Source organism: Sinohyriopsis cumingii, chromosome 2, assembly GCF_028554795.1.
Source record: "Sinohyriopsis cumingii isolate HCF-2022 chromosome 2, ASM2855479v2, whole genome shotgun sequence".
Lineage (NCBI taxonomy): Eukaryota > Metazoa > Mollusca > Bivalvia > Unionida > Unionidae > Sinohyriopsis > Sinohyriopsis cumingii.
Window position 1 is genome coordinate 46023353 of NC_142962.1, and position 18220 is coordinate 46041572.

At 34.1% G+C, this 18220-nt stretch overlaps 1 protein-coding gene across 1 annotated transcript in view; it reads left to right on the plus strand.

The window, feature by feature from the left end:
- Nucleotides 1-326: 326 nt before the first annotated feature.
- LOC149804761 (E2F-associated phosphoprotein-like) overlaps nt 327-18220 on the plus strand; it is a 35476-nt gene continuing 17582 nt past the window's right edge. Inside the window, exons 1-3 of the mRNA XM_089944070.1 lie at nt 327-497; nt 5727-5902; nt 12298-12423. Of these exons, the coding sequence (XP_089800196.1) occupies nt 424-497; nt 5727-5902; nt 12298-12423 (376 nt within the window). The 5' untranslated portion in view covers nt 327-423. The remainder of the gene's footprint in view (nt 498-5726; nt 5903-12297; nt 12424-18220) is intronic.

Below are 18220 nucleotides of genomic sequence, written 5' to 3' on the forward strand. Positions count from 1 at the left end.
CAAAGTGTGCTTCAGACTTGAATTATTTTTAATAATATATTACTTATAGTTAAGCAATTAATTGTTGCATTAAATTAGCATACATTTTATTTGTTGAATAGAAATTTAAATATGACTTCGAGGAATGTTGAAGTTAATTGGTATTTAATTCTTAAAGTTGATAAATAGCTCCAATTAGCTATTGTTTCTTATTTGTCCTTCGATAACCCATCTTTTAGCACAAATTGTCAATGTTATTTAATTCAATCTTATTGCATCTGCATACTTCACACAAGTCCGTTTTTGCATTTTGGTAGAAGTGAGTTCCGTCAGCCGATTTAGGAAGTTTATCCAATATGGCCGCGTCCATCGCTATAACATAGGAAACGTATTTGAGACGTATTTTCACTGTGTTTGTACGCAGTCCCTCTTCCGTTATTTAAAATGCTAGCGCCATATGATAGAGACTATGATTATATAGATCTTGAAGATGACAGTGACCAGGAGAAAGCAGAGAGGTAATTTAGTCAAAGGAAACCCGACAGAGGAGGGGATGGGGATTTGCAACATTGCCATTGATGTACGAGGCGTTTCTGGTCGACCAATTTATAAACGTGCGCTCAGGAACACGTTCTCGGATTTTAAAATTAAAAATTACCTTAACACTTGAAATTTAATCTTGTAACAGCAAATTCTGCGAAGCATGTTCTGCCATCTTCATTCTGCGTCACTCCTGTGTAAAAGTGGTGTTTGTCCCAGTAACACCCAAACCTGTATTTGTGGAATGGCGTGTTTGGAGTTTGATCTCACCTATCATACTCAGACATTATTGCAGACAATTTTGTCTGCAAAACAAAAGTGCACACATCTTTGATAAGACGATAGCCAAGGTTCCCATATATTACTCTATCTACATCTTGGCAGATCAGTCAGATATATTAGTGCCTTTCTCAAGCAACATCTGTTGGATTTCATAGTTGCTTTCCTTAATATGTAATGCTAGCTAAACAATAGCATGTAACAATGGTACTTTGTACATTGTCCAATAATTGGCAGAGGCAATTGCTTTCAAAAGGATACTTTGTAAGTCTAACATTGAACGTATGACTATATACCAGAGAGAATCCATTACACATGTATTTGAGGGAAAAGATATATTTGTACAAACACAGACCAACAGTGGAAAATGGCTTATTTATGAGTCCATACCATTTGTGTGCTCTCTTTTCACTCAGTCATGTAGAAACCACGATTTGAACAATTGATTTTGATTAGATGCAGTGTCTTTATGCCACATCCAATGAAATTCACAGACCCGAAGCACTTAAATATCTGATTGATCTTCCAAGGCGTAGATAGGGTAAACATATTGGAACCTTGGCTAGTGAAGATGAAGTGCACAATGCAATCACTTTAGACACTTGATAGTATTTGTTATGGCTCCTTAGTTATGTTAAGTTAAAAGAGCCTTTTGGGGATTGGTACAGCAAATTTCTGTATCAAATCCTGTGTTTGATAACTTGTAAGTTCACATGGAGTAAAATAACCAAATATTCTTCTGCCATTTCAAATTACTGGGCTACATCACTGGGCAGTTCCATTAATAACAAGGACCAATCACATGCTGCTTTGCTCAGTGTAAGAGGGCATTCTACAAATATTATGAACTTCTGAGAGAGAGTGACAGGTGTAAGGTGAAGTTGTTTGCATTTGCAACATGCACAATGGTAAGAATGTTGGCATACCTCTAAGTTACTTTCATGTACTGCAGCAGAACTTTCTTAGGATATTGTACTTGTAGAATTGTAATTAATCTAAGCACACGGCTAACCAAAATGACTGTAACTATGTGCTTAAAAAAATCATACAGAAAAAGCCTAAAGTTCATTATCTTTAACAGTTATGAAAATTTGGAAAATTAATTTTTGCAAGACAAGACAATACCAGCTTCTGAAAGTGCAATGATTTATTTACCAAATATATAAAATGTTAAAAAGTTATCGGTTCTTTTTTTCACAATTTACTGCAGAAGTCCAGGAAGTAAAAATGGCGTAGCAGAGATAGCAGTTTTTTTGCTAGGTGCACATCTGAAGTAAGGCCAAGATCTTTATTTTATAACCCATACTACACCAATCAATTATACATCAAAATAAAGGAAATTAAAAGATCTCTTAGCAGTACCTAAGAATATACAAGGTCTTTTTAAATATTTAGCATGCCATTTAAATGGTTATCATTAAGAATTGCAGAGACAAATCTTTTTCTTTAAAATCTAACCTCATGCAAAATACAAAATTATGTGTGTGTGTGATTTGGATTTTTAACATAACTTTAACTGTATTTCAGTCAAATCTCTACAATGTCTGCAGTGTGGCAGTTTATAGTGATGTCACTCAGTCACATTATCCTGACACCAGGCCAACCAGTCCTAACACTAACCTCTTAATGCTGAGCACCTAGTAAGGCAGCTGTTAGTACCATTTTTGTAAGTCTTTGGTATAACTTGGCTGGGGTTTGAACCCATGACCTCCTGCATCTGAGGCAAATTCGCTTTCCCCCATATTCTAGTATTAGAAGAATAAACAAATATTTTAACCCTAATAAGAAATAATGGCGGACATGGCTAAGTCTGGCATGTACCAGATTGTCTGTTTTCGTAAATCATCAAGCAAATATATTCAGAAAAATATACATTTCATTGAAAGCAAAGCCAATGTACTTTTTTTTATTAAAGATTTAACTTTAAAATGCAAATTATGAAGGTCAGAAACATATGGGACAATGCTGTGTAGTATGTTGTGGAAATCACGAGATGCGTTTTATGGTCAAAGTTGTTTTCTGACTTGACATGTATTGTAAGGCAAAACTGTATACTCTAGTAACTCATCCTAGACCAATAAATCATACACCAAAATAAAGGGAATTAAAGTTCTTTTAACAATACCAAAGACATGCCAGGTCTATTTTAAATAGCCAGTATAACCAATGAGGAAAACAGGTCAAATTTTTTTATATAAAAAAATCTAACCCTCTGCAAAGTATGAAACTACAGAACACCACCTACATGGTTGTTTTGGTCTTTTGACTTGAGCTCAGTCATATGACTGTCATGAGATGAACATCTCATCATGTGACCTATTTGTCAACAATAATTCATATAATATAATTGGTGGAATAATTGAAGGTACATGTGATGTTGAAACATAATAATAGTCACATGTTAATTGGAATATTCATATCCTGTCTGTGTATGAAACCATACATTCAAAGAAAACAAAATCTGCAATAATGCAGCTTTGGTTTGCTGTCAGAGATTATTACATGTAGCTGACTTTACATTGATAAATGCAGATGATCATAATAATAATAATACTACTACTAATAATAATAACAATAATAAAAGTGGTTCAGTAAAAATTAATGATTTTACTCAGGTACATGTAAGTGCTATCTAAACAACTGTTGAATTGACTTGAAATCCAGATGATCCAAGTAAATAATGCAACAAAAATAAAATGGCAACCATGACAGTTTTCAAGGAAAACAAAACCTATAATAATGCAACTTTGGTTTGCTGTCAGAGATTGTTACATGAGATTGACTTTACATTGATCAATGCAAATAATAATAATAATAATAATAATAATAATAATAATAATAATAACAAAAGTGGTTCAGTGAAAATCAATGATTTTTGCTCAAGTAGATGTAAGTGCTGTTTAAACAGCTGTATATTTGACCTAATTCCAGTAGATGTAAGTGCTGTTTAAACAGCTGTATATTTGACCTAATTCCAGTAGATGTAAGTGCTGTTTAAACAGCTGTATATTTGACCTAATTCCAGTTGATCCCAATATGCAATACAACAAAAATAAAATGGCAACCATGACAGTTTTCAGTCTCATGAAGGAATATATATATATATATATATATATATATATATATATATATATATATATATATATATATATATATATATATATATATATGACATAACAATATGGCAAATTGTTGTTGAACTTGAATTTGGTCATGAAAAGCATTTTTTGCTAGTGAAGTATCATGTGAAATAGTTTGCAGAAATTTGATTGAAATAATAAAGTGACAAGGTGCTATTTTAAATGGTTTTGGATCCTAACCAAATAATTTACTGTCCATTGTTTGTCTCAAAATGAACTCAAGTTACATAAACCAAATATGTCCATACAAAACGTACATTCTTATCTGATATTTTCTTTCCAGCATGTCAAGCTAATAGTCTTATTTTCTAGGTTCACACTAAAATATAATGTTGGTTTAACAGTAATGAAGTCGTTGTGGAAACTGCATTATATCAGACGAGCTAAAGCGGATTGTGCAACATGCTTATTTTGAGCTCTCTTCTCAGTATCAATGATATGTTTAGGAGCCCTGTAAGAAAGAGCAAAATGACTTTTTGTGGCAACATTCATTTAACAGTCATTATTTATGTCCAAGAAATTGTTCTTTACATGAATTTACAATGAAATTATTTATAATGCCAGTATACAGATCATTGTATTTTCTTATTTAGTTTTAAAAGATATGTTTAGAAATCTGTATCAGTGTTGTTCAACTCATTTAATATATATTGTGATCAAATTTATGATAGCTACATGGCAGAATAAACAACAGCTAATGAAAACTTATTCAGTTCAGTCATGTACATTTTCAAGTCATTCTGTCACATGATTTGACACAAGTCAAGTAAGACTGTTGTAAATGAGGTAATTTTGACTGTTATAAATGAGGTAATTTGATTAGTTGACCACCTATCTGTGATGATTCTTAGGACAGTCAAAGCTTAAGATTTGGGACGTTAACAATAGTTTTTGAAGTGCTTTTATAACATGATTTGTAGACTCAGTCATATCTTTTACTGAATAAGTGGCTTGATTTGAATTTTGTGTGTGTGTGTATGTGATTTGGATTTTTAATGTTGCTTTAACAATTTTTCAGTCATATCGCTATGATGTCTGCAGTGTGGCAGTTTATAGTGATGTCTAGCACTAGGGCATCATGCCACAGACATCTAGCATGATGTCCCACCCTGTCACATTATCCTGACACCAGGCTGACCGTTCCTAACACTAACCTCTTAATGCTGAGTGCCAAGTGAGGCAGCTGTTAGTACCATTTTTGTAAGTCTTTGGTATGACTCAGCCGGGGATCGAACCCATGACCCACCACATCTGAGGCGGATGCTCTAACCGCTAGGCCACCAGAGCAGTCTGATTTGAATTTTGGGTGGGCAGAGAAAATAAATATGCAAAGGTTTCCAGTTTCCAAGGCTTTTCTGATATAGATGATCACAACCTATGTCAGCCCATCACTATGGTAGCAGTAATTTGATATAAAACAAAAACACCTAATCCATAGATACAATAATTTTATATAAAGCAGAAAACACCTCACACATAGATACAGTAATTTTATATAAAGCAGAGAACACCTCTAACTTAGATACCTTAATTTTTTATAAAGCAGAAAACACCCCTAACATAGATACTTCAATTTTGTATGAAGCAGAAAACACCTCAGATGGATACAGTAATTTTATTTAAAGCAGAAAACACCCTACTGATGACTTATGTCCTTTTAGAGAACTAGTATATTGAAGAAATTAGAAAAATGGACAGGAAGCTAAAGAAAAAAAGAAACAAATTTGTAATTTGGTAAAAAAATCTAATTTGGTAATTGTTTTTTTTTTGTTGGTTTGTTTGTTTCAGCTCTGATGACGACATTGATATCCTGTTGTTTGGTACTCCAGAACAGAAGAGAAAATTGTATAAAAGGTCAAAGGGTGGCAAATCTTCAAGTGAAGATGACTTTGAGAAGGAAATGAATGCTGAACTTAAAAGCAAAGTTAAAGCCATTGAAACAACAAGAAGGCGACTTGGCACAGGTTGTATTACTTTAAGTACTAGTATCAGGAATACAATAGTCCCTCATGGATATTAGTAGTCATAAACAGGGATGGTCCTGGCTTTTAAAAAGCTGTCGCCAAAATAATCGCCAACCTCAATATTTTGTCGCCAATTTTCAAAAAGTGTCGCCAAAAAAAGTAATGTACATTTTTCCAAGTGTTAATTTAGTCTATTAATGTAACAGGCAATGAAAATTACAAAAGATGGATTAGTTAATACTTTAATTACAACAAGCATTAACAAAATGTTACAAAGTGTTACATGAAGATCCGTCGCGATTTTAGGGCTGCCCACTTGTTGAATGCAGTTTCAAAGTCTAATTTTTCACATCTGTACATGCTGATTCTCATTAAATTCTCGAGAGATGAGATGCAGAGCTTATTTCTGATGTCAGTTTTTATGAGGTTCATCTTACTGAATCCACGTTCACAGTCCTCAGTGCTGACAGGTGACACCAGTAGTCTCTCAGCAGCCCCCTCCCCCCCATTTATGGCTAGCTTCACAAAGCTTGTAGCGAATTGCTTCCAAAATCCCAAGAATGATCACTGAATGCTGTATAAATTTTCTGGACAAGAAAAATAGGATCTCCATTCCCACGAATGAAACTTACACGAGTCAACACCTGGCAATATTGGACCATATATATAAGCGTAAATTCACACCCAATTTAGGGATTCTTTCACTCCTGTATTTTGAGAAATAAATAATTATTATTAATTATGCAAAACTGTTTTTTTTTTTTTTGCTATTTCTTGTTGCGGAGTTTAAGTCTCTGCAGCCGTAACACGGGACTGATGGCAAAAGGAAAAGATCAATGAGTAAAATGCTGCACTGGCGACAGATGTAATTGTGATTGAGATTTTTTCCATTTGCTTTGTATTTATACACAGTAGTCGGTACTTCAAAGGTTATCAGTTTTCTATGAAGGTTCAGCAAAATTATTGTATTGGTATATGTATAAAAAAAAAAAACAGAAGGATTAGCCATACAATTAATTGTATCTGTTCTATTTGCATCTTCAGAAGGCGGTCAGTTGTAGGTATAGTGCGGTAGCATGATTGACTGTATCGCAGCATACAGTACTCAGCCCAGATGTCAGCATAAGCAGATTATGATGTAATAATGCACTGTAAAGATAGGGTTGTCAATAAGAACAAAGGATCGTTTGTGTAACAGATTGATTCCAATGCATTGCTTAGTCAAGTTTATGGCTTCCTTTCGTTCTGGCTTTAAATTTATTCAGTCCAAATCCATGATTGTATGTACAAATTAAATAACCAAAAAGTATGTCGCCAAAAAAATCGCCAGATGGAATATTTTTGTCGCCAATAAGGAAAAAAAATCGCAATTTGCGACATTGGCGAAGCCCAGGACAATCCCTGCATAAATAATCCCTGATGGATATTTGTAGCCTTAAAAATAATTCCTCATGGATACTAGTTGCCATAAATATCCCTGATGGATATTTGAAGCCTTAAAAATAATTCCTCATGGATATTAGTAGCCATAAATAATTCCCCATGGATATTAGTAGCCATAAATAATCTTTCATGGATGTTAGTTGTTGTCGTAGGGTTTAACGCCATTTTTCAGCACATGATAGACTATGTATGGCGGCCAGTATTAATGGTGGAGGAAGAACCCGGGAAAACCCCGGGAAGAACCACCGACCCACGAGAAGCTACTGGCAAGCTTTCTCACATACCCACATTGGTCGAATCCTAGACTAGAACCCACGCAGACAGAGGTGAGATGGCATCGATATTAGTAACCATAAATAATTCCTCATTGTTATCAGTAGTCATAAATAATCCCTCATGGATATTAGTAGCCATAAATAATCCCTCGTGGATATTAGTAGCCATAAATAATCCCTCGTGGATATTAGTAGCCATAAATAATCCTTGATGGATATTAGTAGCCATAAATAATTCCTCATGGTTATCAGTAGTCATAAATAATCCCTCATGGATATTAGTAGCCATAAATACTCCCTCATGGATATTAGTAGCCATAAATAATTCCCCATGGATATTAGTAGCCATAAATAAATTCCCCATGGATATTAGTAACCATAAATAATCTCTCATGGATATTAGTAGCCATAAATAATTCCTCATGGTTATCAGTAGTCATAAATAATCCCTCATGGATATTAGTAGTCATAAATAATCCCTCATGGATATTAGTAGCCATAAATAATTCCCCATGGATATTAGTAGCCATAAATAACTCCCCACGGATATTAGTAGCCGTAAATAATCCCTCATGGATATCAGTAGTCATAAATAATTCCTCTTGGATATTAGTAGCCATAAATAATCCCTGATGGATATTAGTAGCCATAAATAATTCCTCATGGTTATCAGTAGTCATAAATAATCCCTCATGGATATTACTGGCCATAAATAATCCCTCATGGATATTAGTAGCCGTAAATAATCCCTCGTGGAAAATAGTTGCCATAAAGCTCTCGTGAATATTAGTAGCCATAAATAATACCTCATTATACATTATAATGTAGATATTGGTAGTGCTGATGAGAACACATAATCTGCTTGATGCTTGACATCCCAGACTGGTAATGTTTGAGAGCAGAAACCAGTTAATCTTGGCAGGATAATACTAATGTTAAAGGTGCATAAAATGTGGAACCAGGAATGTCACATTTTCTGATACATTCAGTAAGTAGGTTTATAAATGTTTCTTTTTCATTACAACTTTTCCATCTGCACAAATGTTTATGTAATGAATTTCACACACAAGCCCACCATGTAATTTTCAGGAAAAATGACCAGCAAGAACCGTTAAAATTTCAAGATGTCTGGTATCACCATGCATGTTTCTTAGCACTGTAAATACCACTGGTAATAAGACAAAAAAGTGATTCTGAGCATTGCATATGGTGGTGGTGGAGCACTTTGAATATCAGCTTGGTGCATTTTTTGTTGAGACTTTAATTTGAGTTCTAGCTTGATCTAAAAAAATTGTGCCCCACGAATAATGAATTCATGGTATGTTGTGAGCTGTTTCACGAGGAGCCCAAACTAGTGGAGAAAAAAGCATCTATAAACACGTTTTGTGGCCCTGATGTCAACATTTTGTATATATGCATTTCCCTTTGCCTATTGATTTGGAGATTTCTCCCCATGAAACATCACATCAAGTCGTGTTTTTTTACCCTATGACTTTTCCATGGAGACAAAAAGAATGATGAAAGACTACTTTGGTTTTAATGCAAAAGTGAATGAACATCATATAGGTTTCTATTGTTTCTAGAGTGTATTATTACATTTGAGTGTATTATTACATTTGAGTGTACTATTACATTTATGTGTAAGACCTATTTATATTTATGACATGATTTTACTTCAATTATTTCACCACTCTATGACTATATATTTGATAGGACTGTAATCCAATTTATAGATTTAAGTCATCAAGATCTTACTTGAATATAACTATGTGCTAGATCCATGTTTATTATAGTCATGATCTTACATCTAATTAGTTGAGGTTTTCAACAATCTTACATCTATCAACAATCTTACATCTAATTAGCTGAGGTTTTCAACATTCTTACATCTATTTGGATGAGGTTTTCAACAATCTTACATCTAAATGGATGAGGTTTTCAACAATCTTACATCTAATTGGATATGGTTTTCAACAATTTTGCATCTAATTGGATGAGGTTTTCAACAATCTTACATCTAAATGGATGAGGTTTTCAACAATCTTACATATTATTGGCAGAGGTTTTCAACAATCTGACATCTAATTGGCTGAGGTTTTCAGCAATCTTGCAGCTAATTGGCTGAGGTTTTCAACAAGCTTACATCTAATTGGCTGATCTTGTCAACAAGCTTACATATAATTAACTGATCTTGTCAACAATCTTCCATCTAATTCGCTGATTTTATCAACAATCTTACATCAAATAGACTGAGGTTGTCAACAATCTTACATCTAATTGACTGACATTGTCAACAATCTTACGTTTAATTGACTGATCTTGTCAACAATCTTACATCCAATTGACTGATCTTGTCAACAATCTTACATCTAATTGACTGATCTTGTCAACAATCTTACATCTAATTGACTGATCTTGTCAACAATCTTACATCTAATTAGCTGATCTTGTCAACAATCTTACATCCAATTCACTGATCTTGACAACAATCTTACATCTAATTGGCTGATCTTGTCAACAATCTTACATCTAATTAGCAGATCTTGTCAACAATCTTACATCAAATTGACAGATCTTGTCAACAGTCTTACATCTAATTGGCTGATCTTGTCAACAGTCTTACATCTAATTGACTGATCTTGTCAACAGTCTTACATCTAATTAACTGGTCTTGTCAACAATCTTACATCTAATTGACTGATCTTGTCAACAGTCTTACATCTAATTGGCTGATCTTGTCGACATTCTTACATCTGATTGACTGATATTGTCAACAATCTAAACATCTAATTGACTGAACTTGTGATCAGTCTTACATCTAATTGAGCTTGTCAACACTCTTACATCAAATTGGATGAGGTTTTCAACAATCTTGCATATAATTGGCTGATCTTGTCAACAGTCTTACATCTAATTGGCTGATCTCTTACATCTAATTGAATGAGGTTTTCAACAATCTTACATCTACCTGGATGAGGTTTTCAGCAATCTTACATCTATCAACAATCTTACATCTATTTGGATGAGGTGTTCAACAGTCTTACATCTAAATGGAAGAGGTTTTCAACAGTCTTACATCTAATTATATGAGGTTTTCAACAATCTTACATCCAATTGGATGATCTTGTCAACATTCTTACATCTAATTGGCTGGTCTTGTCAACAATCTTACATCTAATTGGCTGATCTTGTCAACAATCTTACATCTAATTGACTGATCTTGTCAACACACTTGGAACTATTTTTCTTATCAGATTTTTATCAGACTTATTAAGTTGTCATATTAGAAACATTTTGGATCAGTTTTATTATGAGCAAGATCTGTGCATATTAATGAAGGAATATTGTATCTGATTGGCGAAGCTTGATACCACTCTGGAAATGGGATTTCAGTGGAATTTTGCCCTGATTTAGTAAATAAGCTAATATGATCGTTGTCTTTGGTTCTATAATAAGCAAGATGAGATGATCATGAATTTGATTGGCTGTGCTTATTGCCTTGTTGGATTTAGAGACTCCATGGATCCATCAGACTTTTGTTGCTATGGGGGGAGCTGCTAAAAATTTTGGTCAGCATTTGAAACTTTAGGTTGACATGCCCAAATAATTTATTCACCATGGATAGTCAGAGCAGAACTCAAAAGAGGGGGGAATTAATGGTTGAAGATGAAGTTAAGACAACTGAAAAAACAAAAGTTATGGCAAATGAAAGAGTAATTATAAAAAAGTGTAATGATGTTTTAATAGTATACCAAGATCTGTCTGATGCTGATGTCAACAGTCATCATCTTCTTCAGCCTTTGGGACAGCCATTAAAATTTGTTATTTGCTTTCTCTAAACCATGTTTCTACATAGTGCTAGTTTCACTGATAATGATCCATAACCCTTCATTTTCTACTGCTGATAATTTATATCAATAAAGCCTTTGCCATGTCTGTATTAAAATTGTATAGTGTCTGGATTGGCAGTAATTTTACTGCTGACTAAATGTTTTATACTAGTGCTTCTATCAATTGTTTTTTTTTTCCAATGTACCATTAACTGTTGTTCATTGCACTGGTTGTGTGTTAGTGCTGGTCACTTAGAGACTGTACGTCAGACTAGTTACATGTCCTAATGGTAAAAAATATAGTATAACAGTTGAAATGGGGTTTATGCTGTAAATTAAATTGCATATGCCAAAAGTTTTATCATAAAAGTTGAAAATTTTCATGTGCAAATTCTGAATTTATAGTCACAACTTGAAGCACTGTAAATGAAATCATATCAATAAGATCTTGGATGGCTTCAGCCATATTCTAAAGAGTGTGCATGTTTATTATGCATTGATCTTTGGAAGGAAGTTTTTTATATGAATATGGTAAAATAGGTAAAATTGAAACCATATAAAGCTTGGGAGGTATTATTCCTGCTTTATCTTCTTTAAGTACTGTATGAGCTTGGTTAGTGAAATGATCAACTTTCAGATTAATGTAAGCCAGATAAGCATTTTCAGGACTTCTTGGGCCTCTTGTTTGTTATCCATTTTGGTTGTTTAGCTGTGTAATTGTTTTCTCTAGTAATTGTTTCATGTGATTTAAGTATTTTTGCTTTTGTATGGAGTACATATTTGCCTCACAATATATAAATGTATTACTAATTATTTATTGTCATTCATATTTTGAAACTGTCTTCAGATGATGATGTCCAGCCTGGAACCTCTGGAGTTGAATCCCTTAATGAAGATGGTGGTGCAGAGGAACCACAGAAGTACTATGATGATGTTTATTTTGATTCGGATGAGGAGGACATGGTTGCACAAGGTTTTTAACATCTTTCTAAGGATTTTTATTCAAAACAGTTTTCGTTCATAAATTTATTTTAAATATGTTCTAAAACATTCATATTAAGAAAATTGTTCTTTTTACATGTACTTTAGTTGTGGCATGTTCTTGAATGGTATATGTTTTTAAACACTATTTATTTCCATGCTGAGAGCACTGACTTTGACATATTGGTTATTTTCTTGAGTTAAAATAAATAAATAAGCCAATCATCTGTAAACATATTCAGTATTAAATTCCTGGGAGTAAGTACAAAAGAAAAATGGTATACTTACATTTTAGACAAAGCTCCACCAATCTAATTTAATTCATTCTTTTTCCTTCAGTTATAGTAACATATTTGTACTCCAGAGCATGAAAACTTTGACAATGACTATAGATTGTTGTCACTTGACTGTCATATGGTTATGATGTCAAAACAAGATGTAACTCTTGTTACTCATGAAGGAACTAAATCATGACTAAGGTGTAAAAAGAAAAATATGCTTAGTCAGAAAACAGTCGAGATCAATCTGTAGTTTTTTTAAAAGAGTTTCTGAATTAAGTTTTGATGACAATGTAAATTCAACAATTAAAATTGTTTATTATAAATTTGTATTTATGGACATGTTAAAGTACACTTTATAAGCAGTTTTCCTTTTTCCAATTACCTTTCACTGCTTTTTAGTTTTGCTCATAATTAATTTATTCTAAATTGCTTATGAGAAAGCAAATGTTTGTATATATTTTCTTTCATTTGTATCTTTTTTATTGCTGAATTATATTATTATTCAGAATAAAAACTCATGAAGTAATTACAGGCTGTGCTTATCTACTGTCCTAAAGTTGATAATCATTGAGCTTATTATAGGCAAATGTCGCCAAAGGTACCCTGCATGACGGAATGTTCAGGAGAGTGGACATAAAAACTGTCAAATGTCACCAAAGGTACCCTGTATGACAGAATGTCTGGGAGAGTGAACATGAAATTGTCAATTGTCACCAAAGGTACCCTGCATGACAGAATGTCTGGGAGAGTGGACATAAAAACTCAAATGTCACCAAAGGTACAATGCATGACAGAATGTCTGGGAGAGTGGACATAAAACTGTCAAATGCCACCAAAGGTACCATGCATGACAGAATGTCTGGGAAAATGGACACAGAAACTGTCAAATGTCACCAAAGGTACCCTGCATGACGATGTCCGGGAGAGTGGACATTAAAAACTGTCAAATGTCACCAAAGGTACCATGCATAGCAGAATGTCGGGGAGAGTGGACATTAAAAACTGTCAAATGTCACCAAAGGTACAATGCATGACAGAATGTCTGGGAGATTGGACATAAAAACTGTCAAATGTCACCAAATGTACCTGCATGACAGAATGTCCGGGAGAGTGGACATTAAAAAACTGTCAAATGTCACCAAAGGTACAATGCATGACAGAATGTCTGGGAGAGTGGACATAAAAAACTGTCAAATGTTGCTAAAAGTACCCTGCATCACAGAATGTCTGGGAGGGAGACATAGAAACTGTCAGATGTCACCAAAAGTACCCTGAATGACAGAATTTCAGGGAAAGTTGAGACAGATACTGTCAAATGTCACCATAAGCACCCTGCATGACAACCTTGTTTGAAATTTCACTATAATCCATGTCCCTGTTTTCAGGATTGTAATGTTCAAGAATTTTTTTGTATTTCCAGTGAATAAATAATTTAAATAAATAAATTCCATCCCAAATGAAATACTGGACACAACAATGATTCTGCCTCAAGATCTTATAGCATGACTCAATAATTTATAGAAAAACAAGATTGTATAGACCTCTACTTTACCTCAAGTCACAGTTAACATTTTAACTATTAACTAATGGAAAATTTCATTCTGGAAGGTTCCAAATGTTTACTAGACAGATTCTTAGTTATAATTAGAGGGTTTGTTAATAAAATTATAATAAAGGAAAACAGTGTCCTTGACTTAGACAAAAGATAAATATGTTTACTTCTGTTTATAATATTAATCACATAGTCACAGAAAAAATATTAGTTATGTATTAGTTGTAACAGAATATCGAAAATGAACTTGATATTGGACAAGGTCAAGCCCAAAATTACAATTATCCATAGCATATAATGAATAAAAAAACTATAAAACACTAACAAACAATGCAAATTAAATATACATAACAATAGAAACTGTCAAATGTTGCCAAAAGCACCCTGCATCACAGACTGTTTGGGAAATAAGACAGAAATTGTCAAATGTTGCTAAAACTACCCTGCATCACAGAATGTCTGGGAGAGCGGACATAGAAACTGCCAAAGCTTCCCCAGATCCTATACTAACCATGGAACAAGAGGTGCGTTTCATGAATCATCTGAAACTGATGGCATCCTATGGCTATTTGTATAAGCAGACTGGCATCAAGTCTGGCAGTGACCTGTGGAAGGTGTGGGAAAGATGAACCCTTATCTTTCAGTTGTTTAAATCTTTCATCAAACACTAGCCAGAGTTGAAGGAGGATTCCCCAGCAAGTATGTCCATTAGTTGAACCAAAGCTGCATCTTCTGGCACTGTTGAGAAATACTTCATTGAGCTTAATCCTGTGGAAGTACCTCCTCAGTGATAAACCAGAATGTATATATATCGTTGATGAGTATGGGCTGAGCTTCTCTTATACTCCAAAATAAAAAGTTTTTTTCTGACAGAACATGGCAGCCTCCTGCTATCATGACTGAAAGAACAAGGACAGTCATAGAAATGCCATGGTCACACCTTTTTTATTTTTCTGGGTAGCAAGATGAGGAAATACATAATTAGCTCATGTGATGGTCTTCCATGCAGGCCTGTTAGAAAAGTGAGTGTGATTAAATAATGGTCTTCCTTGCAGGCCTGTAGAAAAGTGAGTGTGATTAAATAATGGACTTCCATGCAGGCCTGTAGAAAAGTGAGTGTGATTAAGTATTGGTCTTCCATGCAGGCCTGTAAAAAAGTGAGTGTGATTAAATAAAGGTCTTCCTTGCAGGCCTGTAGAAAAGTGAGTGTGATTAAATAATGGACTTCATGCAGGCCTGTAGAAAAGTGAGTGTCATTAAATAATGGTCTTCCATGCAGGCCTGTAGAAAAGTGAGTGTGATTAAATAAAGGTCTTCCTTGCAGGCCTGTAGAAAAGTGAGTGTGATTAAATAATGGTCTTCAATGCAGGCCTGTAGAAAACTGAGTGTCATTAAATAATAGTCTTCCATGCAGGCCTGTAGAAAAGTGAGTGTGATTAAATAATGGTCTTCCTTGCAGGCCTGTAGAAAAGTGAGTGTGATTAAATAATGGTCTTCCATGCAGGCCCGTAGAAAAGTGAGTGTGATTAAGTATTGGTCTTCCATGCAGGCCTGTAAAAAAGTGAGCATGATTAAATAATGACAAAACAAGTGCTGTTTGACATAAATCTTTTAATTTTCAAAGAGAGATCTAACTGGCATAAAGTTTTACAGATGCACATAAAAAATGGTGAAAAGATCACAAGTAAAACAGTCTTCTTATGTATATTTATATATAAATATACATGTACATTTAAAAAAATGTTATCACTTGCAAACATATTCTCTGATATGTGGATTTACATAGTATGCAATAAATATTAGGACAAGTAATTATATCTTCATTATTTCTTACAATCTCCCTCTAAATGACTAGCTGATGATACCATCGCAGATCATACTTCTTTGTTGGTCTATATGTACCATCTGAAAGCCGGTACTGCCATATTTAATACCTTTGAAAACAGTACCACTCTCAGATCTAGCTTTTTTTTCTAACGAATATTTATCAAAATTTTCTTACACCAGTGTTATTGATCTGAGACTGATAGAAATACATAAGAAAAAAATCAATCTGATTTAATCTTTTAATAAGCTTCAAGCAGGAACAATATAATAACTGTCTGAAAACATTCCTTAAGGATATAAGGTACATTTATAAATTTGTACAACCTATATCCCAGATTTGCCTAAGTATAATTCCCTGATAATCAGATTAGTGTAATTCTGTCTCAAGTTTAATGCAAAACGGCGTGGATTACTTTGGTACTATGCAACACAGCAACACAAGTAAGTTATTTAGTGCTGAGACAATTGCAGTTGGTGCCTTGCCCAAGGAGATCACTGTGGTAGTTGACCCAGGCTAGTCTGATGGTAGGATTCAAACCTGCACCCTTTAGGTTGTGAGTCTGGCATGCTAACCACTGATTCCCAACAGAATGGATCTCATTGTGCCACATATCTCCTGGCAGACCTGGGTATATGCATTTTGCAGTTAGGCTTACCTGACTGTACTGCCAGTTGAATCTATGGTGTGACTCTACATCTGGTGTTAAATATCACACTGTGCAAAGTCCATCAACATTTGGTATTTTAAACTTCTCAAAGACTACTCGATCAGTTTCAACCAAATTTGGTAGAGAACAAAGAAAAGACATACTGGAGCTTTCAATCAGTGTAGATGATGTTGATCAGCCATTAGATATGGCCATTGTTAAAAAAAAGTAGGATAACCTTTAAACAGTTCTTTGTTAAATACATTGCACAATCATAATACCTTAAGAGAACTACTTCAACCTCGCAAATTCAGTCCACCCAGATAACACTTTTAGCAACAGGAAGCTAAGATGTTGAAAGTTGTCTGCCTACCTGCAGTTGGGCAGAGTGATCTCCCCTTGCTATAGGGATTGGTACCAAATCCTGTTAAAATCTCAGTTTCTTCTTCCACTTTTGTCAAGCAGCATGCTTTTATTAAGAGGAACCTTGCAAAAATCCACTACCAAGTTTATGGAAGTTATATACTGACTAGTTGTAGGAGTCTTCAGTTTTCTTCATTCCTATGAGGACAAAGTTCTGCCTTTACAGTTATCACTTTGACATCATGTAATAGTAATATGTTATGTGCTTGCTAGTTCTGGCTATAGTTTTAATTAGAAGTCCGTGTAAGTCTGTAATGGCAATAGAAAACTCTTAGCACATGGATAATTTCTGCTGTAACAGGTAAGTTTTCTATATGCAATCTTAAAATCTAGGTGCCAAGCTTCACTGACTTCACCTGTACCGTCTTCCCACAGGTTGTATTGTGAATTGATATATTGATACGTCATTGCCTTAATTAGGCCATCTGCTAGCACTACTTCATAGTTGTGTATATTTGACAATTTATTGATTTTACCTTGGGTCTTTTCCCACATGTATAATTGTCTCATAATGGATATTTGTAGAACCTACTTTGTAAGTATCTGTAATGGTGCTTCAGTCCCTTTTTATGTTCAGGTTGTTGTGTGTAATATAGAAAACTTGTTATCTTACTGTAAAGCTTCTGCTCTGGTTGGATAAGTACGGGCAAGTTTTCTGGACATGGTTTTCTCAGTAGTGTCCAGTTCATGCATGTTACTTTAACAGAAGCTTTAGTGATTTTTATCTGAATAGGCAATCAGCAATTGGCCTTCCTACAGGTAAGCCATTACTAGAATTAATTATTTACCCTCCAGTCTTTACATATACATGCTATAAGTGATACTCCAGTGATTCACAGATGCCTGTGCATATGTTCCAGGCTTGATACTTTGATTTTTAGAATCACGTAATTATTTAGTGTCAAACCTGATTCTTCACATCATGTTGTATATACTGTATATATTGTACATGACAGATAGGCCTCAAGGTAGATTAGTTCTGTAACTAACTGAGTTACCCTCTCTAAATGAAGTCTTTATCATTATTATTATTATTATTATTATTATTATTATTATTAT